Here is a 26,950-nt window from a genome sequence, read left to right as displayed (position 1 = left end):
ACGATCATCGGAACGGCGAGACCGGTACTTCGGTGAATTACTGCCAATTAAGCCACAACTTTTTAGCTAGCGCGGCGTGAATACGTGACTGCCACGTAATTTTCTTTGTCGCGTGAGCAATGGCAAAAGAACATTCAGAGATCGTCCCCTTTCAACTTCTCGTCCTGTCACCTATCGAACTCGTCATTTTCTAAAAAAATGCATTCGAATATCTTTTCTCAAATGTTTTTGTTTGCCGTGCGAATAAAAATTAATAAATTATTTAATCATTATACATCGGAAGACACGCGCGAATGTATAATCAAGCAGATACAGAGAGCAAGTAAATTCTATAATAATTCATATATATTTTTCTTCGCCAAGGATTTTCGCTCGAATATAAATCACGAGAAATTCTCGACGCGACACTCGAAGGTATCGCAGTCTTACGAATACGCGTCATGTTATAAGGGCGAGTCAAGAGTCGGCTCCGCGACGTGAGCCGAGGGAAAAATATATCGGTGATCCATCACGATTCAGAGAAAGCTCGCCGAAAGCTCGGCTGTCCCGGCAGATTTCTTCGGAAATCCATTTAGAGGAGGATCTTCGTCGGCGCTTTAATGGATGCATCAGATAATTGAGAACCGCGCGCTTTCGAGCACCTTCTTCTCCCGACTTGGATTAAGTATATTCACATAGATTCGCAGGAACACAGCGGGCGCGCAGCTCGAGGAGGATTACTTTCCCTTCGTAATCTCTCGTCCTTCGTCCCCGCCGTTAGAACCGAGAGGCCTGGACATCCTCAAGCACGGCACGGTGTCGTCTACACATTTTTCCGAGCACTTAATTACTCGTGCGAGATGAGATCGCCGAAATGAGATTCCGCTTATGAAGAACGCGTGTCGAGTGAAACAAAAATGTCAATGTACAATGTTCTTTTTTCCGTAGCGTTAAATCTAGCGAAATAAAATATGTGCGCGCGTTTATTCGAATTAAATTAAAAATGTGAAGATACAAGATTACTGATCTTCAATTTAGCGACTGTTTGTGACACATAATATTTGTTTACTTATTACTTGCGCGATACGTAGATATGTACAGTAGCGTACGATTATTTATAGCACATCCGACGAGCTGCCAGGTCGTCTCTTTTCACTCGCAAACGAGGAGAGAGCCAAAGCTGATCGAATGAATCAGGCGTGCATGCAGACTCCCGTGAAAAGATCGGCTTGCGCGTTTATGCATAAAGGTTTTTTTTACAGCGCAGCATGAAGTATTCAGATTTTTGAATTGTAGATATCCAGCGATGAACATCCGGGGGGGAAAAAAGAGTTAAAAGCCGCGCGGCGATAAAGTGTTAACCGTTTATCGCTACTTCTGCCTCGGGGGTAAACGGTTCGTCCGGGAAATAATTCAGTAATAATAAATGAGAACGCGTACTTTTTTGCGTCAGCATGAAGATATATATGTATATATGATATATAAAGCGCTACGTGGACTTTTAAGTTTCATTTTTAAATGAAATCGATTATGTGCTGAGAGCGGAAATAATTGAAATGGCGAAAAAACGTAAAACTGACAGAATTACATCAGCGATATTCGAGGCTGGCGGCTACTTTCATTTGGTGTTTTTTTATTTATAATATATTTATAAAAGAGGGGACACGCGACGGAAGCCGTCGCAATGATCTAAGAAGCGTTGAAGCGGCGAATCGGTTATTGGATTAACGGTCTAATGGGTAACTCCGGCGAATGGCTCTATACACGGTGTGTGACCGTGCGTAAATTGAACAAATTATAGAAGAATGCCTTTGGTCTTCGTGGGTGGACACCCTATGCCCGTATAGCGCAGCGCAGCGGCTTTGCAACAGAAGACGGTGGTTCTCAAATCTTGCGCTCTCGTTCGGAGGAGCGCCAGTGAACCGTCGTCCGATGCTGCGTATAATTGTCCCGATTGTTTCGTTAAAAGTATTTCAAGCAAATTCAATCGATTTAATTCAATTCAATTTATTTCATTCGCGCGCGTATAGCGCGTGAACATTTTATTCATCGGTACATTTTATATCTTTAACAAAAGATAATTTCTCTACATTGATTACTTTTTTTTTACACCAGTAACAATCGTCTGTTCGTTGCAACGCTCATAAATATTTTAATTGGCACTCGGGCGGAACGTAATTAATGAGAAAGAGTCGCTTTTTCGGCCGGCACGGACTTGCCGTATGCGGCATGAGTACCTTTTGATTCGTGCGCGATGGACAAGTGGTCCATAATTACGTGCGATGATATACATGTGCGTGTGCGTGTCGGTGCGTGCGCGTGTGTTTAAGATCGCGCGCGGGACTCGAATCGCATCTTAAAGCGGGACCAGTGCCTCGTGGAGGACCGAGAGAGTCACGTGCACGACGAAAGAGCGTATTTTTTTTCGGTGCGATTTCGATACGAAATTTTTCGCGTGTACAATTTCGGTGTAACGCGCGGTGTAATTATTTTTGAAAGATGGTGCTCCTCATATGGATACTTCACGTCTGTATAACAGGTATCGTATGAGATATGCTGGTGAAGGTTAGAAGTCATGTAGAAAATGTCGTGTCGTTTTAAAGAGGAAATGATGTCGGAAAATATAGTCAGAATGTCGTTCATAAATTATAAGTTTCGGACACAGCAACGTTTCGTTATTCTCGCACGCGCTTCGTATATACTCGTGCTCGAGGAATTGAGTCCCAAGAGCGATAAAAAAGAAACTAGAACGCGCGCCTAGCTCTTTGCTTCGGCTATCTTGCGCTCGGGGAAATTTTTTCGCTGGCGTTTTCGAGCCGTTAAAAATTTCGGAGCTTCAGAAATTTGCAAGCGGATTAAGAGGGAGGAAAAATGAATCGGCGCGCGCGCGCGCGTTACGGAGATCCCTGAGAGAGACGAGGAAATATTCATTTCTTAAAAGCTCCCTCTCCTTACTACGCGGGCACGGCCTCCGCGAATGCGGCGGCACTTACGCGAATGATTGATTCAATTTTTACTTTATTGTTTTCCCACTTTAGATAATCGTTGCGATAACCGGGAGCACGCGTTCGGGCAACCCAGTTTTCTCGTACGTGGTCGGTTAATCGGACTGAAATATCTCCTTATATACGCCGGCGGCGCGTGGCGTAATTATAGCCGTATTTCCGTATGTGGATCGATTTTTTCGAGAGGGAAAGCCGGAAGGGTGGAGGGACGCGCGTGAAACTGTGCCTCGTTTGCTCGCCCACCCTGTATGGGCGCACGCAACTTCGGCAATCGATTCATCCGAGCCCTCCTCCCCACGTACGCGTTCCCCTTAAGTGCGTGTGAGCGAAGGGATAATTGCGCTGTAGTTTCGCTTTCGCAAGAACTGACCCGCGCCGCGCCGCGCCGCGCCGCCCGCGTGCTATGCAAGCACGGCGGGACGCAGGACGCCGCGCGCCGTGTGGCGCGATCGATCATATAAGTAAAGAAAGAAATGGATCTCTCGCGCGTGCATGCTCGAGGTCTGCGGAAATAAATTTCCGCGCGGTCACTGCGCGCGTGCGAGATAATAACGCAGAAAGGGGGAATTTTTCGTGTCGGGAATCGTAAAGAGAGAAAAACAGAACGATTAAGGCGCACGCGGAGGCGCGAACGCGATTTCGCAATGCGGCGATCGCCTTGGCGCTTGCGACGTCGTTAAATGACAATTTAGTTATTATTATATATTATATTCGTGAGTATGTGTGTATGTGTGTATATATACGTGTGTATTATTACAGGCGCTTACGCTGCGACAAACCGCGACCATTCAATGACGGTAAAAACCTACGAGAACGAAACGGTTTTGCTGCCTTGCTACGTGGAGGGTATGTCGTTTGTTATAAACGATCGATTATATGTTCCTTGCGTTTCTTCTCGTCGTGGAGTTACTGCCATTTACGAAATTGCCCGACACTCCACAGAGGCCCGGACCGCAATCACGGCCCACACGCGATAACAAACGCCGGGGGTGTCTTTTGAAACGTTATTATTCCTACCTATACGGGCGTGTAGAATTAGTATAAAGTGGTAACGTGGAAAAGGGTGTGTATTTCTGCGCGCCAGCTGCCGCGAGCTGCGCTTTTGTATCGCCGGGATGGTCGTTATAAATGAGTCGTCATGAGTCTTGTTAAAAGCCCCGCTTCATTAAGACGAACGTTGCTATTTATGTATTTGCATGTATACCTTTCTTCCTCTCTTCTTTCGTACGTCTCTCGGCACGGATATAATACACGTTGTTTGAAAAGCAAGAGAGAAAGAAAAGCGTCTCCATCGAGGTTCCTTTCTTGTTAGTAGGCCCCTCGTTAGTAGGTAGTAAAAAAGTACTACGTGTGTCGGATCCGAATGTCGGGCTTTAGGCTCGGGAACAATGCGGACGGTTGGGGGGGGGGAGAGGGGGTGATCTCAGAGTTCAAATGCACGGAAAAAGCTTGTTATATTTCTTTCCGCGCGTAGGGGCGCAAACTAGGGTGAGATGGTGGCGAGAGGAGGTCCTCCTGGCCGACAGCTTCGAGCAGGAGCGGCCGTCGCCCGAGCGAGTCACCCTGTATAGCAACGGCAGCCTGCGGGTCCTTCGCGTGCAGCGGGAGGACAGCGGGGAGTATGTGTGCCAGGCGATCCGACCGTCTCCCTGGGGACACGTCACGCAAGTACACGAGATCGAAGTGATGTGTGAGTATACCCTCCTAGCCACGTATATACATATATATACCCCCGCGATAAGCGTCCTCCGCGCGTGGCGTCCCGAGTCCCGAAGGATAATCCGTGGCGGATCGACGCGACGCGCGACGCGACGCGGCGAAAGGGACTCTCGAGGAGTCCTTCTCGCGTTTGCGAATCCGAACCGAGACGTCTATCTCGTCTTCGTGCGGGCGCGGCCTTATCTATACGACCGCTTCCCAACCGTTTGACTTCTTACCAGAGAAGACCCCGCGCTGAGACCCCGCCTCGCCCGCCGAGGCGGAGATCTGAATTTTGCATGAGCCGTGTGAACGACGTGTAAAGTCAGTTTATACGCGTACAACGGCGGATAAATTTATTTGTTCGTTATTTCGCGCTCCATTCCGCTCAGATCCACCCAGCGCGGAGACGGTGCCGGCGACCGGCGAGCTGGAGGTCAATCTCGGGGAGAGGGTGGAAATGCAATGCGTGACGAAGGGTGTCCCGGCCCCCATCATAAGTTGGAGGACGAAGGTAATCGATATTTCTGGGCTATTCGATATATACCATTGCCTATGCCAACGATATTACGCGATCCGCGCGTCAAAGTGCGATGGTGGGAAACGTTTCGCTGACGAGGGAGGAAACTTGAGGATGAAAAGAGAAAGAAAAGAAAACGAACGTAACGCGGATGGCCGCCCGCGAAATTTTTCCCGGTCGGACAACAAGTCAATTAAATTGAAGTGGTGCGTCGTCGCGGATGGTAATAAACGTCTTCTTCTTCTTCTTCTTCGCAGGACGGGGAAATCCCATTATTGGACGCTCGACCGCAATTGAGATTTCACGCCGACAATCGGAATCTATCCGGCAGGTACACCTGCGTCGCCGAAAACGGAATCGGCGATCCCGCGGAGGCGCACGTAGACCTACGTATTAGATGTGAGTTTTCGGTTTATCCCCCGTTCGAGCGTGTGCATCTAATCTCTCGCTAGACACGGCACACCCCGCATGTGTACTCAATTATTAACTGTATCACGGGCTTTGCGATGTGTATAAGTCGTTTCGGGAGCGCCGGGCGATTAATCGAGTTTAATTACGACCGTCCCGTATACCGAGACGATCATGCAAATCGCGCCCTATACTCCTCGCGCCACGTAGCAGCACAATTAAGAAATTGCCGCAGAGATTGCTCCCTTTAGTATTCCAATCAAACGCTTGAGCGAGTCAATTATGCTGATTGTACGGTTACAACGAGTGTTTTGCAGATGTTAATCAACCTTCGCGGTGCGCGAACAATCCTTTCGCTTTTGCGACATCAAACGCAGGTCTTACGTGCATTTCAGAAGTGCTGCTTTAAAGACATAAACAACACGATCGTATATGTGTGTGTGTATGTGCGTGTGCGCTTTAATGTGTGATTAAATGGCTAAGGGTGACTTCGACTAAACTCTGGTAAACTCCTTAACTTATCAAACGGTACCTGTCCTATTTTGTTAAACGTGGATAGAATTAATTTCTTGTTTAACCTACGAGGAGAAAGATTAAGTCAGAAACGAATTATTTAGCTTCACTGTTAAATATTAAAGAATGAAATTTAAACCATTACACCTTGAGTTAAATAATATTTTAACAGTATTATTTTAATTCCGTTGGTTTAGTTAAATTCACATTGTTTTAGTTAAATCAACGACATAAGAGTAAGAGCAGTGGCGACTTACAGGAATGGTTAAAAATTAATCAACTTGAGTATAATTTGACATTAAGAATTGAATAGCGTTGAAATTTTGCTTTAAGCGATTCTGCCGGTTGAATTAATCGCCGATCGAGTTAATCGGAGTTCGGCCGAAATCGCCCTGAAGCAATTAACTCGAACATATATTAATTGCAATCGGAACTTTTCTCTTTCAACACTGCACTAAGTACCTATGAAAAAAAAAAAAAAAAAAAAAAAAACGCAGATAAGCCGGAGATCCACGTGAAGAAACCGTGGGTGCACGCGTATCCGGGGATACGAGTACAACTGGATTGCACGGTGACCGCCTGGCCCGAGGCAAAGGTGAGGTGCTGCCTTTACTGTAAGACTGTCAACGACGGTGCGTGATTGCGCGTTAATTAACGGTTTGAGCAATAATTAACGGCGCAACTTGCTAAGAACGCGCGCAAGTCACTTCGTGGCACCTAATCAGACTTTTAATTGCATCGCAAGTGTGCGAGCAATTAAGCAAGCGGACTCGCACTGGAAACGGCTGTAGGTAGACGTCTCTTCTCGATATATATACTTACTTCCGAAGCCCTTAAATCAGGATTTTCCCACAAGAAATAAGCAAGTCGAAAAACAGACGCGCGAGTAGAATTTATTTCTGCAGGAATAAAAATCTCGTATTTCTCTCCCTCTTTTCTCTCTCTGGTTTCTTTCGAGGCCAATGCGAAATTGTGTCCACGTGATTTACTTGTCCCGGTCGAATAATCTCCGCACCCTTATTAATCGCAAAACAACGTAAAATACTTTGAAAGATGAAACAGGGGTCCCGACAGGGTTTCCCCGCGTAATATATTGTAAAAATAAATTTTCACGCTCCCGCACCGAAACTTATGTGCGAGTAAAATTGTCCCTCTTATATGTCACACGATAACGAAGCACCCGATATACGATACGATCGATCGGCCGGGGTCTCGACGTTCAATACAAATACGAAATATTTTTCTGACGTTACACGGCGTTGCTCGTCTTTTAGATTTCAACGAGTTCTTCACGCTCGGTAACTAAATGAAACCGCCCCTCCTATCTGCCAAGCAATTTCTCACCGTGATCCCTTAAAGCCAGTCGCACGTGACAAATCGATTCGTATAGAGGACGTGACTTATACCGTATCTTTTTTTTTCTATTTCCTCGCAAAAAAAAAGAACCGAGCGGGTCAGGAAGAATTGTGTTACCACTTGGCAATCGATCCGAGCGGGATAACGTTTATAGCGATCTCGTGTAACGAGAAGTTGTAAAAATTAATGTCTCGAGACTCGACAGATTATGGGAGTCTCATATGCGTCTGTTTTTTCAGGTTGAATGGTATTTTAACAACGAGACATTAAGGTACACGTCGCGGGTAGTGAAACATAACGCCGGGAACGATCACAGTCTATTGATAAGGGTGGTAAGGACAGCCGATTACGGTTCCTATCTCTGCCGAGCGTCGAACTCCTTGGGAATCACCGAGAAGATCGTCGACCTGTCGGGGGTCGCGAATCCGGCGGTGTTCAAGAAGGAGTCGCGCAGCACGTCCAGCGCGTCGTACAACTTTATCTGGGAGGTCGACAGTTACAGTCCCATCATCGAGTACCAGTTTTGGTTTCGTAAATATAGGGTGAGAGAGCGATTCTCGGTCATAGATAGATTAGAAATCGTTAATCGATAGAGGATATACAGCCACGTGTCACGCGAAATCTCGGGAAAAATCGGCGTGAACTAAATCGACGTCTCGTCTCGTCTTTCCTGAGACGTGGGATTCGAGTCCACGGTTTCGTGCGCCGCTCGCGTTACGAGTCTGATAGCCGCCGCGCATGCAAGGGTCGCAGGAGTAATTGAACAAAAGGCAATGCCCGGGTGGCTCATTACTAGAATCTTCGGTTATAAAATACGTTTCTTGCTTTAACCGGTTCGTGAATCCGCAATAAGGGGAAAAAGAGACGTCGGAAGCAAAACGAAATGCAGAATATTGAAGCAACAAAATTGTTCTCTCTCTCTCTCTCTCTCTCTCTCTCGACGCGCTCTACGAAGATTGTGAGAGCTGCTTTATCAATCAGTTTTTTTCTCTCTTTGGGGAGTGATTCATTTCCCTCATCTTACCGTGCTTTTCCCCGAATCGCCTCAAAATAATTTACAGAAAACGTGCGAATATGTCGGAAATGTAATGAGTTTTATTAAAAAGATGTCAGAAGAAATCGTAATAAAATTAATTTAATTTAAATGTACAGCCAGTAAGAAAATAAAAATGTAATCATTTTGCTTTCACTACTTGACTGGCTGTAAATTGTTTCGCATTCTTGTATAATAATTCTTATAATTATATAACAATATAGTACAACATTAATATTATATCAAACGGATTTTATTCTGAAGACTTTCGTTTCTCTGTTCTTTAAAGATCAATTTTAATATGATCGTTCCGAGTCTATTTTTTTACGTGTCTCGTAGAGAGGTGCTGGGGGCGAATGGCACAAATTGTATATTCCCGCTGGTGGCAACGACATCATCAGCCCGGTGCATGTTCGCTCTTTCAACCTGACGGGATTGGACGCGGCGACCCATTACGAAGCGGTCGTTTTGTCCAGAAATCGTTACGGATGGAGCCACCCCTCGGAGATACTGCGCTTTCACACCGAAGGAGCTCGTAAGTAATAAAGATAAGTCGTTCGCATATATATCCGCTGTTTCTATCCCTCGTACCCTCTCTTTCGCGCTAGCGCGCGACAGCGATTGCGAGGAGAGATACCGTAAGAGGAAATACGGATCGCATTTGATAGTATATCGCGTCCTATTTTGCACGTTGCAGCTGTCGATTCCAGCGAAAATACCGAGATGGATGACGAACAAGAGCAGAATAGGATAGTAGGTAAATATGACGCTTGTATTTTAATCTCTCTTGTTTTAACTATTTACGTCCTCGATTTAACTATGTTCAAAAGTTTATAATGTAACTTGATTTATTTCGTTTTAAACAAAGAAAAGAATGGTTGTCAAAACTTTATATCTTCTTAGCACTTAAAAAATTCAAAAACTATCTTTTGCTAAAATCTTAATAAAAAGAACATTGTAATAAATATATGTATCACCTCAATGTATATATTTTTTTAAGTAGAGTGAATTCTTAAAATATATATAATATATGAGTGAGAGGAGACGTAGAAAATAAGGAACTAAAATAAATTTTAAGAAATAAGATAGCTAATAATTGTTAAAAGTTAGTAACTCATGTTGTTTGTTTGTAGTCTATACTCAACACTCCTTATCGCAGCATTATCAACTGACAGCGAATGGAAATGAATCGATGTATAATCGAGCACAGGCCTTGTCGTTGATGTTAAGTACGCTGTGTATCTTAATTATAACACGCGACAGATTTTAATTAACGCTGTATAAAATGCGGAAAAGAATATAAAGTGAACTGTTGTAATTTATAATTGCGTATACGATACGGCTATTGTTAAAATATTATCATTGTCATGTCGATGAATCATCCTCACACGGTTGGTCATTTCACTCTTATATATAAAGATAAAAAAAATTATATAAATTTTTGTTGTCTCGCGACTTTGTCTTGAAATTTATACTGTAATTATGCGTATAAGTGATTAAAGCGATACAAAATAGTTACAAATACAAATGTTAATAACTGCGAATGTTTAATGTCGTCGGTAAACTCTGCTGCATAGTTCGGAAGAAAACCTGCCTTTTACCACTCGGAGAGAAACAGTATCGTCAGTCGAGACCAGTTGCAGAAATTTTGCTTCGCGTAGAATTTGTCTCTGCGAACTCTACGAAAGCTGCATTATCGGCCAACATTACTCAGTTTTTTTTTTTCCATAAATTTATTTCCTTTATCTCTTACCCGTATCTTTCCCCAAGCAGTCTCGGTTTCGAAATAATAAACGTGCGAAAATGTTGAGAATATAATGGGTTTTACTGACAGGACATCATAAGGAGTCATAATGAAATGAATTTAATTTAAAAGTTGTACAGCCAGTGAGAAAAAAGTTGTAATAATTCTGATCTTACTGCTTGACTGGTTGTAAATTGTTTTGTATTCTTGTACAATTATCTTATAATTATATAATAATATAGTATAATATTAATATTATATCAGACAGATTTTCACACAACGTCCGCGGTATGAAAAGGGATGCTTGGCCCTTTGCTGCTGAACCTTTTTTTTCCATTTCTGTTTACCTTTACTAATATTCGCTCCCACGATGACTAACATATGTAGCGCAAAATACTTGATAATCGGTCTCGTTTAAAAGTGAAAAATGTGTAAAAACGTGAACCCTCGATGCAACGACAGTATTATTGTATTTTTTTTGTTTCTGGGAAGTTAATTCGCAATGTACTGTATTCCACTTGATTTTCTTTTTCTTATCTCGTAATAGTGGTTTTGGGATTTGCTGGAATACTCCTAATTCCTGTCAGTAGCTCGAAGCTTCTCCTCGACAGCCTCCTCGGAGGCCTCCGACAAGTCCGTCGCCTGTATGTACTTTTGCACACCGACCAGCGACTTTTTCAAAGCGTCGAAGGAACTCGAATACAACATCTTCTTCTTAACCTTGGCCGTGTCGGGACACCACGACATCAAGAACAGTTTCTGTTTCTTGGATGCCTGAGAAAAGAACGATACAATGACGTACCTTTAAAAACATCTGTTAGCTCCGGAGAGCTCCGTCAATACTTTCAAAGCGTGCACGCATCACAGAAAATAGCATTTACACGAAAATGGACGTGGTAATTACCTCGGAAGTACCCTGACATTGATGGGTATATTCGAAGTCGAACAAGCCGTAACGGCACTCCCCGCTACCGCCCTTCTGTAAATCCTCGAGGAAGGCGTCGTAAGCCGCGTCGCGGGGTCCGATGACTTCGACATCTATCTGCCTTTCGTCTTTGATGTAGAAAATCACATATCGGTGCTTTTTGTCTTTCTTTATCTCCTCGTACGTTGTCTTGCAAACGTCCGCGACTGTCACTCCAGATGCCTGATAAAACAAATGTAAATTATTATGATGAAAAGGAATAGGAAAAAAACACGATAAGAAATTACGATTGTTCGACACTTATTGGCGTTTTTTTTAACGTACTCATATGTCATCGTATATTTTATGACACTTCCTCATCAATGTAAGAAAGTCTTCGAAATACTTCTATATATCCGCGATATTTTACCTCGCTCAAACTTTGTTTTATTACGAAACGAATGAAATATATAGAATCACGAATTTATTCGTCGGCATCTCGTAACGAAACAGCCGTGCAAAAAATCGCATGATGAATTTCAGCGATCGTTCGACTGGTTGTTGCCCTACGGTGGTCAAATTGACGCTGCGCAAGCAGCGAGACCATTTCGTCAATACGACAACGTGTCCGACATTCAGCAATCGGCATACGTCGCGCGCTGCCGTGTCAGCCGGGCCGTTTAAGCCCATTTCGCGGGCAAAATACGTGGGGGACGCGCCACCCGAAATAAATTCTTCCCACGCGCGAATCCCGACGCTAAAAGAGATCCGACGATCCACTTCTAAAGTTATCTCCTCTGGCTCTCGGGCACGTGCCGCGCGCTACGAACTTTCGTCCGATCGTCTCTCCTCTCCGCACCGCGGAAATTCGTGAAATACGACCGCGGCGCCGAATTACCTTGGTATCGGGGCACAAATGGACTAAAGGGAAACCTTCAATGGTCAGAATACTCTCATCATTCTCAAGTCTTGCAATCAAAACTTTAAGCTGTACCGTTCGACCAAAAGATCTAAACCCTGGTTTCGCATCAATTTCAAAATTGTGACCAAGTATTTCGGTGATCTTATCGAGCATCAAGAAAGCTGCAGCTGATTATCCTTTTTCTTCTAAGTTGCTGTTTTTGTCGAGCTGTGTTATTCTACCTAAAAAAATCTAAACGTTCCACATTGCTACGAATTATTTCCCTCGCTTCTGCCAGATGCATATGAGTGAAATTGGCACCCAAAGGGTGAACGCGTCACACGATCCGCCGTGTCGTACGAACGCCTATATTTTCTGAAAAGTTATGGCATTCACAAGCTACAGGGGTTTATTTGTATAAGATTCCCTGTGGCCTGTGTGTTGAATTATCGCGCGACGTTCAGTCGCTCATTAAATCTTACGTTGCGCAGCGCGCCGGCCGGCTCAAATTTCGCGGAAGCGCATGAATAATCGCGATGCATCCGCATTCGTGATCGTTAATTATGGACACGAGACTCAAATACGGACGTCCTCGACAGCCGACACCCGTACTAACGTATCGCCGCTCGTTCCACATGACCGAAGGAACGTAACGGATGTGAATCGGGGAGTGCGAGAGGGGGGTCTCTCCCGTGGGAGAGACGCGACGGTTGGAGGGTGGCCGGCGTGAATGCGGAGGATGCAATTCCTGGGTCGATATCCTGACGGGGCGGTGACAGGGGGGGACGCCGGTTAAAGGGATGACGCCGAGGGGGCTGCCGCTTCTGGGGCGTGTTGTGCCCCTCTAGACGCAAGCTGGCCGCGCACAAGGTCAAACGGAGAATGACTCATCAATAAATCTGTCTGTTTTAACCGTGCTTCCCTGCGCTTTTTACGTTTGATAAGGAAATACGCGCGCACCTAGACCCGTATCAGACGACACGACAATTTCGAGCTGCGAATTGAACATTGTGGAGACAAAGCGCGCTGCAGACCAGTGGTCGCCAAATTACTGTCCGCATAATTATTATTACATTTTAAATTTCACAAATAAAAAAATTGTGGAAATTTTTTTTTCTCTCGTTACATCTAACATATTCTCTCGACTCGCAAAGCCTAAAATATTCACCCCATCTGGCCCTTTACAAAAAATATTTGCCGACCCCTTCAGATTAAAGTTATTTTACAGATAGAGCTATAATCTCCAATTCGCAAGCCACGACGCCCAACTCAATCAGGGTATCATCAGGCTTGAAAGAAGCAAAGTATAGCTAAAACGAATATCTGTTGAACGTGATTCGAATCATTTTTTTTTTCTGATTTTCGGCTGATAAGGTTCGATCGTGAGGCGACGTCGCTTCGGAGGAGGGGAGGGGGGTGACACGATAAGAGAGAGTCGCGATGTCGAGGAGTTTAATCAACCGGCCGCCGCCGTCGCCGCAGATGCGAGACGTCAGTGAACTTCGAGAGTCGCTGGCCCGCAAGAAAATAACCGACCTCCTTACAGGCTCATTGAATTTTTCCCTCTCCCTGTAGCTACCGGCGCACCGCTCTGCATCGCGCCTCTCTCTAGTTTTACTGTCATCGTCGAGGCGCGGCGAAGTGCGACAGGGTACCAGGGGAGAGCCGACAAATCGAAGAAGGGGATAGTTTCACGAGGAGAGCCGGCTCTCCTCACCGAGGACGCCGAGGTAAACGCGTTCAAGAAAAAAAAACTGACGTTAACGAAAAAGAGACTTGAAGGTTCGAGTGTACGTCCGATACGTATTCTCTCGTTCTGACTTTAGTTCAAGTTTAGTTTCAAGATATGATTTAACACTTTGCCACACGTTCCATTAGGCTATAAATTATAATTGTCGAATTATTTTGATCAAAATTCTGTCGCAACTTTCCAATTTTATATGCACCTTCATATACCTTCATAATTACAACTCGTATCAAAATTTTATTTAGAATAAATTCCATTTAAAATTAATAAAGAACATTTTGCTCGCGTTCGTACTCAAGTTTCACTTTTTCGAGGTCTTACTGCTCGGAAACTATTGACGGTTTCGTAGGGAAGAGATCGATTTCAAGTCTGGCCAGGGCAGCCTGCCGTTAAGAAAATCACGCGTTCTTGAGACACCTTGTGCACGGACAATAGACGTCACTCGATACGTCGCTCTATAATTATCCCCGTGAGCATGTAAATTCCTTCGTGGGAGGAGGGAAAGGGCGTCGCGGAGGCGAACCCGCGACAGGGTTAAGGTCGCGCTTAATCGCACGGACGGGGAACGGTGAGCGGCGGCGATAAGCGGCACCGAGTCACGATCTTATTTATATCCGCGCGCGAGAGTCGCAAGTGGTTCTGATAAAAGAAGCCATTCTCGCCGCGCTAAGCGAGGTTGCAACTTTTCGCGATATTAGCTGGACGCCTCCGTTATCGTCGCGAGACGCAGACGAGCGACTTTGCGTGGACTCTCCGTCGTCGTTGCGTTAAATCTCCCTCTCGTCGGATTCGCGTCGATTGCGAGAGAATCGCTAAGCTTCGTTAGTAACAAAACAAAAATAACGAGACAACAATGAAATAACAACGAGAAAACAACAAAAGAAAAACAAACGTTTGTTAGCGCTGGACTCTCTTTCTCTCTGTTTCCCGCTATATATAAAATGGCAAATAATATTCTTTAACAATATTTCCTATTTTCTCAGTTTATTATTCTAGCGGCACTTCTATTAAACATCATTATTACGTTATTAAACATCTGAAATTAAATTCTCGTTAAAACTTGTTTGTTATAGCTCTCGTAGGGGCTCTCGTTAAAATCGCCGTCTCTTTTACAACAGGTGTCGCGAAAAGGAGAGCGTCGGTTGAACTAATCGGGAGAGGCAGTTAATAATAAACTAACTTTAACTTTGGACGTTTGACAAATTCATATTCCCGCGAGATTCTTCATGAAACGCGATTTCGAAGGCCGATCGCGATAATACAAGACGCGGCGATCAACACGCGTGATCGACACGTTCGATCGCGTGCAACGCAACCGATATCAAGCTCGTGAATCTCTCGAGACGAGATTCTCCATTGTTTTATTACATAAGCCGACGTGTTTACGGCGCTTCTTCAGATTACGAATTAAATTCCTGCCATTATTTCCTCTCCTCTTCCTTTCCCCGAACGTTCGAGCGCGGCGGATGTAACGTGGGTTCAGTCAGAAAGAGCCCGTCGCTGCCGATCTGCCGATGGAAACTGATCGTCACCGATTTCCCCGAATCGCCGAGCAGATCGTCGGGATAACGCGCGAGCATCGTCGACGATCCGTCAACGATCCCGGTGGGAACCACCGAGCGAGATTCTCGGGCGGAGAATGGCCGTGTCGATAGCCGCACGTGATTCGAGAGGCGTCCGCGTCCGGCCGAAATAAAACACGCAGCGTTTTCTCGAGGATGACGACGCTCGCACAGCGGATCTCGCTTCCTCGATCCCGTTCACGACGTCGTTCTGCGAAACATGATATCATTTGAAATATCGTTAACTCTCCTTAAACTCATACGAGAGCTAAACTTAGGTAAATCGATCCGGTATTTAAGTCCGATGACTACGAATGTTTCGGAATGCATCTCTCCTCCGCCTTTCACCGCGGATTTATTCGTCGTTATATTTTTAATACTCCATGACATCGTTCTCCTCTCCTGCGTAACTCGAACGACACACGGTATATGTAATGGATCTGAGCGAGTTGAGTATATCACGAGCACGCCCGGTGCTTTTCTTTTTAACGAGAGATGATAGGAGGGAGGACGGGGGAGAGGGAGAGAGAGAGAGAGAGATGAGCGAATAAATAAATAAATAAAAATAGATATCACGCGGCTGTAAAGGCGCCATGACAATGTTGACGAATCGAGTCATCGTCGTTCTTTTGCGGCGAGCCGTTTACCTTTTATGTCGTGTTATCGAGGCGATCGTCGCGGCGTTTGAGGGGGGTATATATATATCTTCGGAACGTTGCACGATTCATTTTTGCGAGCGTTATCGGGAATCTCGACGCGTTGCGAACCTCCTCCGAGATTCGGTCGCGACGACGCGCTCAACGTTGCGAGTAAATCGGGATTGTCCGTCTCCTGGACGGAGCTAAAAAGAGGCGAAGCCGCCGAAATCCCAGTTAACTCGAATTTAATATTTATAGAAACGGCCCTGTATATCGCGTTCGTATCGCGCGATAAATCGCGGAACGCGCGCGTCCTCGAAAGGATGCGGGCTTCCGACGTTCCCGACTCGCGAGAATGACACCGGTTTCGAAATCGGGTGCTGCGTTCATGAAAGGGAAGAGAGGAGACAGACAGACAGACAGGGGGACGGGGAGAAAGAGAGAGAGAAAGACGGGAAAAAGACGGAGCGATCTCCCAGGCGTAAAAGCGCGATCTCACGCCGCGGTGACGCGCGATTCTCCGTCACTGATCCGGCTCGCCGCGGTGGAAGTGAATCATACGCTTCCAGGAAGCGACGTCGAGTCCGCGCGCGCTGTCGCAGGATCGCCGCCACCGTCGTCGTCGCTGAGGAATCCCGAATGACTCGAGAGGCCAATCTGGCTAATATACGTCCGAGATGGAGTCGGACGAGCGGAGGAGCGGCGATACGTGGCCGAGGCGAGGCGAGGCGAGACGAGATCACGGGAGGACGATGCGGCGGCGAGTCGGCGAGTCGGCGAGATTCTTCCGGGCGTCGCGCCGTTGCGAGAAAGGAGGCGTATCTCGGGATAGCCGGGCAGCAATGGCCGACCGGCGCGTCTGCTGCGGCCATAACCACAAAAAGGCGGTCGTCGGCCGCGCCGGGACCTCGCCCGTCGCGCCGGATCGCGACGCGCTCTCGTTCGTCGCGTCGTTCGCGGACGTTTCCTCTCCGTCGGAGCGTTAATTGTTACGCGGATGTGGATACGTGCGAAATGGCAGCAACAGCGACGGCGGAGCGGCGGAGGCGGCGGCGGTGGCCGCCGTCGCCGTCGCCGTCGCCGCGCGTCCGGATATTTACCATTTTCCGTAGCGAGCGATGTAGCCGGTGGGCAGAGTCACGTGAACGGGCACTTTAACCGACACTTTCCCGGAGTATCTCGGTCGTGGTGAAACTGAATAGCGGGTGCAGTGTCCAGTCGAAGGGATCGCGCGGCTGGCTCACGCTCACGGGCGAACGGGAAGGGAGGCTCCTCTCTCGCGACCAGCCGGCTCTCTCTCTCTCTCTCTCTCTCTCTCTCTGTCTCTATTCTTCTCTCTCCGCGAATCCTGTATCCCTACGCTTGCGCGCGCAGCGCCGCCACGGCCGGCCGCGCGCGCCGATTGGCCCGCGCCCCGTCGCGCGGCGCGGCGTCAAAAATTCGCGGTTGCGCGCCCCGCCGCGCGTTTACAATAGCCGCGCGCGCGAGAGACGGATAAATCGCGCCAATTGTTTTCAGAATCTACCTACCGGATCTACCGATCTACTCCTGCGAATGCCAGCCGACGGACGAGCGCGCGTCTCGCGCCCGAAAGACGAATATCGCGCGCGCTCGTGCCGGCGCGTGGAGGAGCGAGAGAAAGGGCGGGTAAAGCGAGAACGCGCGACGGAATACGAATTTTTTGGATTGATCCGCGACAACGGGCACGAATATCCCGACCGAGGTCGATCCGGCGTGCACGTGCGCGAGATCGATTCGCGGACGCGCGTCTCGGGTGGAATCAGTCATTGACGCGGGACGGTGCCGGTCGCGCGGCCCAATCGCCGCCAGGGACGTGGGGAAATTGCCTTATATGGGCAGCGGCGTGCGTGCGATCTGTCCGGCGCACACGCGCCGCGCCGCGCGACTGCGCGCCGGGCACCTCGCGAGATATATACCGCGACACGGGACCGCACGCGTGCCGCCGCGACCGTCGGTAAAGTAGAGCCAGGGGCGTGTATCCGGACTCACGGCGCGCGCCCGCGAGCGAGGAAACATTCGATCCACATTTAGGGCCATTTATCGATCAAACTATAAATTCGATGATTAAACTTATCGAGTGATGCCTGTACTTGTTAACGCAAGATATAATTATTGATTTTTTTACTTAATGTAGAAAAAGTCACGTTTATGTTGCGTAGAAAAAAGATTAGGGACAATTAGTCAGAAACGTTGCTTTCAACAATTCTGTCGATTAAATTAATCGCCGATTGGTTGGTCGGAACTTTCTCTGTTAGGGTAGATTTCGTGCAATGAAAAGCAAAGATAATGCTCGATACAGAAATTATATGCGAAAAATACCATAACAAAATACAGAATTTTCTAGACAAGTACAATAGTATAGTCGATCCGAAAAAATATAAGACATAAGATGTATATATAGTAGAATAAATATGAAATATGTAGAATGAACGCTCATAAACGTCCTAGTTGAATAAACGCCCACGTCCACACCTACGCGGACATATACACGTGTATATATTTAAATACTGTTAGCAGTTATATATATAGCTTACATTATCGTTATCCTTTGTACATATAAGAGTGGCATTACATGTTTAATACAAAAGGATCAATGTATCTTGAGCAGATAGTACGCTTAAAAATTTGTAATAAATTATATAATTTCCAGTAGTGAAAATTTATACATGTTCTTTCTTTCCACGAGAGAAACATGTATAATAATGATAGTGGAAATACACATTTTACTATGATAAAAAGCGATTGTTGTACCACAAACATGCATCTTATTACACGCATGTGTGTGATGGTGATGTTAGATTTCGAATATTACTACCAAATTATATATATATATATATATATATATATATATATATATATATATATATATATATAATTTACTACACATTGTGTATAATGTATACGAGCTTATCTATAATCTTATCCACTCCTTATCTCCGCGCTTCTGAGTATTATAAATATAAATATTACGTCTATTATTCCCAAACTCGGCGCGCTAATCCTCCGTACGTACGTTTCATACAAACGATATATTACAAATACAAGGATTGCTTTTCTATAGTTTTACAATATTTAGCAGCGGCTACACAATTACGATTTTTCGAAGAGATACTTCCTGGGTAAAAAAAATAATAGCTTATTAAATGATTAGAAGAAAGATTCCAAAGTTTGTCGTCTGTGCTTAAAATATATATGACACACTCCTAAATACACGTATGTACAATTTCGACAAACAGAAATGTAGAGACAATGAAGATGCCTTGTTATGATAATATAATACGATGCAACATTCGTTTTGTACATACTTTCTACATGTCGCAATCATAAATACAATTATAAAATCCTAATATATTTCGAACATTTGACACATCTTTTTTCGGCGATATTAAAGTAATAAAAAAATAAGCGATAGGCAGTATATTAACCTATTTTTAAATAGTGTTAGTTTCTTAATTTTTAAACGAGAAAATCAGTACTGCTAAAAATACTTTTTTTCCACTATTGTATTAATATCTGTCAGGATCTCAAACGATAAAAATGATAACTCAAAGACATTCAAATATCTATATACAGTCTCGCTTTTCCTCAATAGAAAATATTGAAGATGTATGGGCAGTAAATTGAGAGAGATGTAAAAATGACAATATACTGTACATCAATGAACAATACACCAGCGGTATAAGATACAGAATATGCAATTAATTAATATATGCAATTAAAAGATGTAAGTATATCAAATTGATATTGATACATAGTATTATTATGTTAATTATTATATGTATCCTATTTTCTGATAAAATGACCTTTTATCAAGATATTTATTCTATTATGTACAACACAAATTCGTTCTATGCCATGTACCGTAACCAGAGTTAATTCTTATACAAACGATATTTCTATCTGTTCAGTTATTTGGCAAATAATTTCGTATACGGTATAAACTTCAGTGTCTTTCTTTCTCTTTTTCTCTCTTTTCCATTTAAGTATGAGATATATGATTATCCCATGGACAACCATATGGTATTGGAAGATGTGTGATAAAACGTAAGATTACATTTTTCTACAGTACTACCCGTACCCCTTAAGTACTGTCATTGTCAAACAATTGTTCTACATACGCAATCATTGTATGTGTAATTATATTTTCCGCGCGGCAATGGCTATACGGCTATATGGAGTACATAATAGGAACCGCTTCGTTGGAACCTTCTTAATTGAAACCATCTTTTAATACGTTGAGCATCATGATGAACGTTTGATGATGGTTACTGATTTTCTTGACATGGCGAATAAGTGAATTAAAACGTGCGCATTATAACTTCAGATGAGTTGCATATAGTAATGACTTTAATGGATCCTACATAAATTATCACATATCCATACGCAATCTTCATCCGTCGTTAATAATCTGAATCTGATGTCATTACAAAATTCTAAAAGCCATCGGGTATCGTATAGTTTGTTTCGTTAACATTTCTTTATTTATTATGTAACCGTAATACAGTACCAATCAATCCTTCGCGTATAGAATTAGCAAACGTACCGCTACCACTCAACGTATTAAACAGATGGATTCGCCATTAGCCGTAACATTGCGAGTGTTATAATTAACCTAACCTGTCAGTCATTACATATCCCCGTTCTCGTCGTTAAACGGAGCACTCAATAGACGAGGTAATATCTTTAATTACTACAAGACAACCTCGACAACTTAGCCTTATCATATCTTTACGACATTTAAGACGTATGAACTGTTAGATAAGACCGCGTTTCTTTTTGTAATCTTCTAAATTCAACGATCGGCGAGGTCCTGTATCCTTGATGTTGTTAATGGGCTTCGGTAATACGCTAACAGGATTGTCTAGAAATAAAATTATAGAAATTATAAAAACATGTATAAGAGTTATATCGTCTCATTTTGTTTCGTTAATCGCTAAGCAAAAAATTTACAACTATGATACTTCTTGCAAAACTTACTTGGAATAGGAACTTCCAAGTCGATTGTTATATCAAAGTCGTGCGCGTCGAAAAGGTCTTCTGTGCTTTGCTTCTTTTTCGATTCCTGTCCATTCTCCTTATCAGCAGCTGACACCGAATCTCCAGCCGGATGAGGATTTGATTTGTCATTTACTGGAACTGTCGCTACTACTTCAGACTCATCCTCTGGCTTGTATATCATTCTCGGCTTAGTACTACGCCTGGTGAACGGGTCATCGATCTTCTTCCCTTTATTAGCCTTCAGTTCTTCCTGTTATAACAAATTCGGGTTAATGGCTTGAAATGTAATAATAAGTAGAATATCCGAAACATTACCATTATAGCCTTCTCAGCTTCCTCCACATTTTTCTTTCTATTGCGATCGTTTATGTACGATATACTGGAAATTGTTGCCGTACGCATCTTATCCAGTTCCGATGCGCGCTCCTCTAATTCACTTAATTCTTGATTAAGTCGACTAGCTGTCTCGTCATCTCCTCTGCAATTAGCTGCATCGCGTTCTCTCATCAACTGTGCTTTCTTCATCGCATAATTGTAGGGAGTCTGTTTAAATCTCTCCTTTTCGCGTACTATCTTCTCTATGTCCTCCTCTTTGAATTCGTATACCAACGCTTCCTTAATGTCCTTTAATTTCTGCTCGACTTCGTCAAACGTAGGCATCGATATTCCTTGTAGCGCGCAAGTTTCCTTCCACTTAAAGAACTCAGAATCCGTGAATTCCTGATTCGAAACAAACTCCAACCTGAATATACGTTCTTGTGCACCATGACGCAATTTCAGCCCCTTATTCGTCCTCGTGCTGCCGAGCTGATAAATCTTCACTGTCTCGCATACACCGCTTATCTCAGCTACTCTGTAGACAGGTTTACCGTTATTATTGCCGATTCCTATTCTGACAAAGCAACCTTGCACCACTCTGTCAAAGATAGGTAAATGAACGAATTTCTCCATCTTGTGACGGGATAGTCGAATCTTATTTAGATCTTCCTTCGTACTGATATACACTGGCTTCTTGGGTCTAGTTTTGTTGCTAGTAATCGATCTAAAATAACAATATTGTATATATAAATATAACTGAACAAGAGAGAGATACAGAAGATACTATTTGCGTTAAAAAGTAGCTTAAAAACTTACTTTTTATCGTTGTCGGAGTCCGAATCGCGACTCTCGCTCGAGGACGATCTGCGTTGAGACGTTGGTTTAGTGGATTCCTCTTCGTCCCCACTGTCCGACGAACCACTGTCATCGGAATATATATCGGATGCTTTAAGTTTCGTTTTATTCGCACCACCCTTGTGATCATCGTCCAATTCTTCTTCCTCCATATCCTTCGATTGTTGTTGCTGCTGCTCTATCCTCTGTTTCTCTTTTTCCTCTAAATAAAGAAATTGGCATTAAAAACGTTTGTAACGCGCAAAGAAGACGGCAATAAGTAGAAGATACTTTACCTCGTTCTTTCTTTTCTTCGCGTCTAGCCTTGAGCAACGACATTGCGTGAAACTTCTTGTCTTGCTTTTCCTCTATTGTCTTCTTGCGATCCTTGCTTCTCTCTTTAGGATCCGGTGCTCGGTCTATTTTCTGTTTCTCCTCAATACCCTTCTCCTTCTTTTTCGATTCTTTTTGCTTCTTCAACTCTTGTTTCTTGGCCATTCTCAGCTTCTTCTCGATTTCAAATCTCGTTTTCATAATCTCACGTTGTTCAATTCGTTTAAAAATTTCCTGTTCACGTTCTTTCTCAGTCATTTGCGCGAGTCTAGCTTGATCATCCGCATCTCCCATAAGCTTGTCATCGTAGCCATCGTTGAATTCTTCTTGGCTCGAGCTGGAAACACTTGGGTCCGAATCTGACACCTCACCTGTCGCAATAAATCATTATTGTTAGTTATTATAGTACCAGTTAAAGAAAGATCGGGTGTTTACAGATTAAAAAGAAATAAAGTATAGTGTATTTTCCATATACCTTCTTCTGGCTCTGAAAGCTGTTTAGCTGGTTCTTTCTCACTGGCACTGTCGTCCGAACTGGACTTTGTCATCTTTCGCTTGCTCCTCTTCGACGGTGTTTTTCTCTTCTTCGTCTTCCCAGCTTTGTTGTTCCAGTTATCATCGGAATCCGATATATCTGACTCACGTTTGATGTCTTTCTTAACGGATCCGTTATCCTCATTTGACTGAGAATCATCTTGCGATTTTCCTTTCTTTTTCTTTGCCAGTGACAATAGATCCTGATAAAGTTCAGACACGTGCTAATTATGAATTGTTAACGATGAAATCGTGAGAGAAGCGACAGTAGCGGCTCTCAGTTACAAATCGCTTTTCAAATTGTGTTTCACGAGCTTGGATAAACTGAGACACGTTATTGCATATATATTTCATACTTTATATTACATATAATCTATTCCTAGCACTCGCATCACATTCTCCATGTTTGAAATAGTGTACATAACCTTTATAGGTTATATGTTCAGTTATTTCGGACACCACAAAATTTACTAACTTCTAAATTAAAAAAAAAACTGTTTTTTATCCTCAATATTCCTTGACTTAATTTCTATAACATTACAGTTTATTTCCAAAACTTAGATTTTTTTTTAACTGATAAATATCTTTGCGACAAACCGCATTACAAAATGAATCGATTTGAACCCAAACAGCTTTAGCGTGAAATCAGTTCTACGAAGGATAATCCACGAAGGATAATCAAAAGTTAAAAAGAAATATCTCCATAATTGAAAAGAGAAGCTAAGAAGAACGGATATTTTGTATCTTAAAATATTCGTTCGTAATTCACAGGAAATTTATAAAACACTCGTAGATGTGCATTTGTGAATTTTCATCGGGTGAATTACGCAAAGTCGCTTTGAACATGGAAGATAAGTCGCGATGCATTTTGCAACATTGCAACTCGTCGTGCAACGTGCAACAAAGATCGAGGATAAAGTTAAGTATCTGCGGTAGCGCACGCGGGAGTGAACGGCACGGCATTTTTACGCGATATATAAAGGTTAGACTATTTACATTGTCCAGATCCGAGCCGCTCTCCGACGCGCTCCCGCTGCTGTCGGAATCTATGAGGGCCTGATGTTTCCTCTTCGGCATCCTGGCGGCGCGTGCCCGTCGATGGAGAACGTGAACGACAAAATTTCACCGTGCCTCATGCGACGCGAGCACGGGGAATCGGCCGGATCGGCTCTCGGCGGCGGTGCGAAACAGCGCGAAAACAGAAACGGAAATCGCACCGCAAGCGGGGCGAAACGTGAAGCCAAAGACCGACCGACTCACGACCACGACTCGACCGAGACACAAGCTAGCTGTGCGTTGCGAGATGGAGGGATGAGTCTCGCGCACGCGCGGTTGAGCGAGCGCTAGCAGACGCCGTATCGGCATTGGCGTAGAAATTATCGCCTCGCTGATTGGTTGCTGCTCGCTGCTTGACGCTTGACGCGTCCTGTCTGAATCCAGCTTTAGGTCAGTTACATACGGAAAAACATAAAGGTCGATGTTCATAGGCCGATATTCTGGCTATGTAACTTTTTTGTTATTTATTCTCATCTTATACATATATATATATCTTTTATGTATATTTTATATATATATTATATATAGATTATATATAATCTCAAAGGATATTATGCCTGCGTTTGTTTTTTTCCACTGAAAACATATACTATATTAAAAATCTATAATCTACGTGTGTAACGTACCCTATATATTTTTAGTATTGGCACGTGCTCCCAGTGGGAGAAAAATTGGGAGAAAACGAAAACGAACAGGGCATATGTTTGATTGCAAAGTACGATTTCGAGACGCTGTACGATCATTTCATTGGTTGATATTTTCAAGATCGTTAAATATATAAAGTTCCGAGTATGGGCAGAATTTAGTCCGATCTTATGTTCAAGATCTCAATTGAAATAATTGTACAGAGTCTCAAGATTGTAAAAGGAATTGATCCTAAATTTATTTCACTTGCCGTACGGACAAATTTTTCAGGCACGTGAATGGTTTGCAGAAGAAATTCCTGTAGCCAATCAACATGCTTGAAAAGTTCATCACGCGACAAATGAAATTAGCCTTTAGGATTCGTGGCCCATTTCAATCAATTCTAATTCTTAGAACTAGTTAAGAGATAATAAGTAAGTTTACCCCGAGGTAAAATCGAGATTAATTAAAATTAACAATTAAATTAAACTGCTTTTTATATTTTAGCAGTAAATTCGGTTGAAGGAAATCTCCGATTGTCCGATTCACGAGTACTCCGAAAAGAGGCCTTGAGAGAGAGGTCTTCGATCCAACATGGAGAACCGTTCGATATCGAAGAAGAGGAAGGTTAGTAATTTTCAAGAGTTTATAATAAATGTAAAAGCGTATAATAAATGTAATATGTAGAAATGCGCTCGTTGCGACGCTGCGAAACTTTTGGAATAATATCTTCCGTCGAAAATTAAGTGGCTGCTGTGTAATCGTGAATCGTGATGCTTTCAGCGTCGTTCTCATTTAATACACGTGCATCTTACGACTCCACATGTCTCGTTACAAAAAAAAAAATTACTTAAAATATATTTAAAATATATAAAATTTAGCGAGATCGCGCTGCATTTTGATGTTTTCTGCCACGTTCGTTTACTCTACTCGACGGGTGATTGTTTCATTAAATGTAAATTTCCGAATCTAAGTTTATTAAATTAAAGACGAGTCACATATTTGGCGTTGTTAATATCTATTCTTTTCTTCTTATACTTACAGTTTGTGGGAGACGGTGTCTTCAGGGCCGAGCTGAACGAGTTTCTGACTCGCGAACTCGCCGAGGATGGCTATTCGGGCGTGGAGGTCCGCGTCACGCCGAACCGGACGGAAATCATCTTACTGGCCACCCACACGCAGAGCGTGCTCGGCGAGAAGGGACGCAGGATCAGGGAGCTTACCTCCGTAGTGCAGAAACGTTTCAACTTCAAAGAACCGCAGAACGTCGAGTTGTACGCCGAGAAGGTTGCCACGCGCGGCTTGTGTGCCATTGCGCAGGCAGAATCTCTTCGGTACAAACTGATCGGTGGCCTCGCTGTGCGAAGGTAAGTCAGAGAGTTGTTTCGCGCACATTTTGTCACAAACCTAATTCGTATCTTCTAATGTTTTCATCAGGGCGTGTTATGGTGTCCTGCGTTTCATCATGGAGTCAGGCGCTAAAGGCTGCGAGGTGGTTGTCAGTGGCAAACTGCGTGGTCAGAGAGCGAAGTCGATGAAATTTGTCGACGGCCTCATGATACACTCGGGCGAGCCGACTAACGAGTACGTGAACTCTGCCACCCGGCACGTGCTCCTTCGGCAAGGTATGATTGCATTTTGCCGTGGTCATTTCTTTAATTGATAACACGTGTTCGTGAAAATGTTGGATATCCAATTTTTATGACAATCAAAAGTTTATATTTTATAAAAAAATATAGATATATTTCTATATTTTTTTTTAAATCTTATTAATCTATTATGTAAAAATATATGTCTATATTGTATTTTATTTGATATATTTTAGGGGTGTTGGGAATCAAGGTGAAAATTATGCTTCCTTGGGACCCGAACGGCAAGAGCGGGCCGAAGAAACCTCTTCCGGATTACGTATCCATCGTGGAACCGAAAGAAGAAGTACCCCCGACCGTTCCGAGTTCCGAGGTGAAGCCGGTTAAAGATATACCTCAACCCACTCCTCTCGTCGTGTAACTTTCGTTTGAAATACATTTAAAAAGAAAATATTAAAAAGAAGGTTCGAAACATGTGTGTTTTACTTTTTACTATCAAAAATTAGGATGTTTTTAGTCTAAAGGGTTCGTCGACTATATCTTACGACGGTTCAACATATTATCTTCGTTTATAAGATGTTTCCAACGTTAAAATTATCCTGACTAATCTTTTATCCTTTTAAGCATGATTAATG

The 26,950-nt window shown here is 43.7% G+C and overlaps 4 protein-coding genes across 4 annotated transcripts; 2 read left to right on the top strand and 2 right to left on the bottom strand.

Moving 5' to 3' along the window:
- The first annotated feature begins 2,333 nt into the window (after positions 1–2,333).
- LOC143906311 (neurotrimin) lies at positions 2,334–9,967 on the top strand. Its single transcript, XM_077422318.1, has 10 exons — positions 2,334–2,518; positions 3,744–3,830; positions 4,459–4,674; positions 5,075–5,196; positions 5,460–5,601; positions 6,621–6,718; positions 7,719–8,021; positions 8,852–9,047; positions 9,210–9,269; positions 9,646–9,967. Exons 1-10 carry the CDS (start codon positions 2,479–2,481, stop codon positions 9,780–9,782), a joined length of 1,401 nt encoding a protein of 466 aa, XP_077278444.1. The 5' UTR covers positions 2,334–2,478; the 3' UTR covers positions 9,783–9,967.
- A 393-nt stretch (positions 9,968–10,360) lies between these two features.
- Tsr (Cofilin/actin-depolymerizing factor homolog tsr) lies at positions 10,361–17,295 on the bottom strand. Its single transcript, XM_077422320.1, has 3 exons — positions 17,109–17,295; positions 11,161–11,403; positions 10,361–11,030 (listed from the first exon to the last, which is right to left on the bottom strand). Exons 1-3 carry the CDS (start codon positions 17,109–17,111, stop codon positions 10,830–10,832), a joined length of 447 nt encoding a protein of 148 aa, XP_077278446.1. The 5' UTR covers positions 17,112–17,295; the 3' UTR covers positions 10,361–10,829.
- Positions 17,296–18,313: 1,018 nt separating this feature from the next.
- Positions 18,314–24,348, bottom strand: Rtf1 (RNA polymerase-associated protein Rtf1). The gene is made up of 7 exons (XM_077422316.1): positions 24,043–24,348; positions 22,988–23,249; positions 22,476–22,883; positions 22,162–22,402; positions 21,343–22,069; positions 21,007–21,277; positions 18,314–20,890 (listed from the first exon to the last, which is right to left on the bottom strand). The coding sequence occupies exons 1-7, from the start codon at positions 24,121–24,123 to the stop codon at positions 20,784–20,786; spliced, it is 2,097 nt and encodes a 698-aa protein (XP_077278442.1). The 5' UTR covers positions 24,124–24,348; the 3' UTR covers positions 18,314–20,783.
- A 779-nt stretch (positions 24,349–25,127) lies between these two features.
- LOC143906312 (small ribosomal subunit protein uS3A-like) lies at positions 25,128–26,787 on the top strand. The gene is made up of 5 exons (XM_077422319.1): positions 25,128–25,160; positions 25,234–25,353; positions 25,771–26,093; positions 26,164–26,351; positions 26,552–26,787. Exons 2-5 carry the CDS (start codon positions 25,321–25,323, stop codon positions 26,734–26,736), a joined length of 729 nt encoding a protein of 242 aa, XP_077278445.1. The 5' UTR covers positions 25,128–25,160; positions 25,234–25,320; the 3' UTR covers positions 26,737–26,787.
- The last annotated feature ends 163 nt before the right edge of the window (positions 26,788–26,950 follow it).

This window comes from Temnothorax americanus, unplaced genomic scaffold (genome assembly GCF_048541705.1).
Source record: "Temnothorax americanus isolate GAGA-0224 unplaced genomic scaffold, ASM4854170v1 Scaffold7, whole genome shotgun sequence".
Lineage (NCBI taxonomy): Eukaryota > Metazoa > Arthropoda > Insecta > Hymenoptera > Formicidae > Temnothorax > Temnothorax americanus.
Note: the sequence above shows the minus strand (reverse complement) of the source record. Positions and strands in the feature narration are given on the sequence as shown.

Bases quoted from the DNA above. Each gene is read 5' to 3' on its own strand.
- LOC143906311 (XM_077422318.1), top strand. From the start codon at position 2,479: ATGGTGCTCCTCATATGGATACTTCACGTCTGTATAACAG. The intron at 3,831-4,458 runs GTATGTCGTTTG...TTCCGCGCGTAG, and splicing joins GCTGCCTTGCTACGTGGAGG to GGGCGCAAACTAGGGTGAGA. The intron at 9,048-9,209 runs GTAAGTAATAAA...TGCACGTTGCAG, and splicing joins CTTTCACACCGAAGGAGCTC to CTGTCGATTCCAGCGAAAAT.
- Rtf1 (XM_077422316.1), bottom strand. From the start codon at position 24,123: ATGCCGAAGAGGAAACATCAGGCCCTCATAGATTCCGACAGCAGCGGG. The intron at 22,070-22,161 runs GTAAGTTTTTAA...TTGTTATTTTAG, and splicing joins GACTCCGACAACGATAAAAA to ATCGATTACTAGCAACAAAA. The intron at 20,891-21,006 runs GTAAGTTTTGCA...TTTTATTTCTAG, and splicing joins CTTGGAAGTTCCTATTCCAA to ACAATCCTGTTAGCGTATTA.
- LOC143906312 (XM_077422319.1), top strand. From the start codon at position 25,321: ATGGAGAACCGTTCGATATCGAAGAAGAGGAAG. The intron at 26,094-26,163 runs GTAAGTCAGAGA...TGTTTTCATCAG, and splicing joins GGTGGCCTCGCTGTGCGAAG to GGCGTGTTATGGTGTCCTGC. The intron at 26,352-26,551 runs GTATGATTGCAT...GATATATTTTAG, and splicing joins GCACGTGCTCCTTCGGCAAG to GGGTGTTGGGAATCAAGGTG.
- Tsr (XM_077422320.1), bottom strand. The intron at 11,031-11,160 runs GTAATTACCACG...TTCTTTTCTCAG, and splicing joins AATGTCAGGGTACTTCCGAG to GCATCCAAGAAACAGAAACT.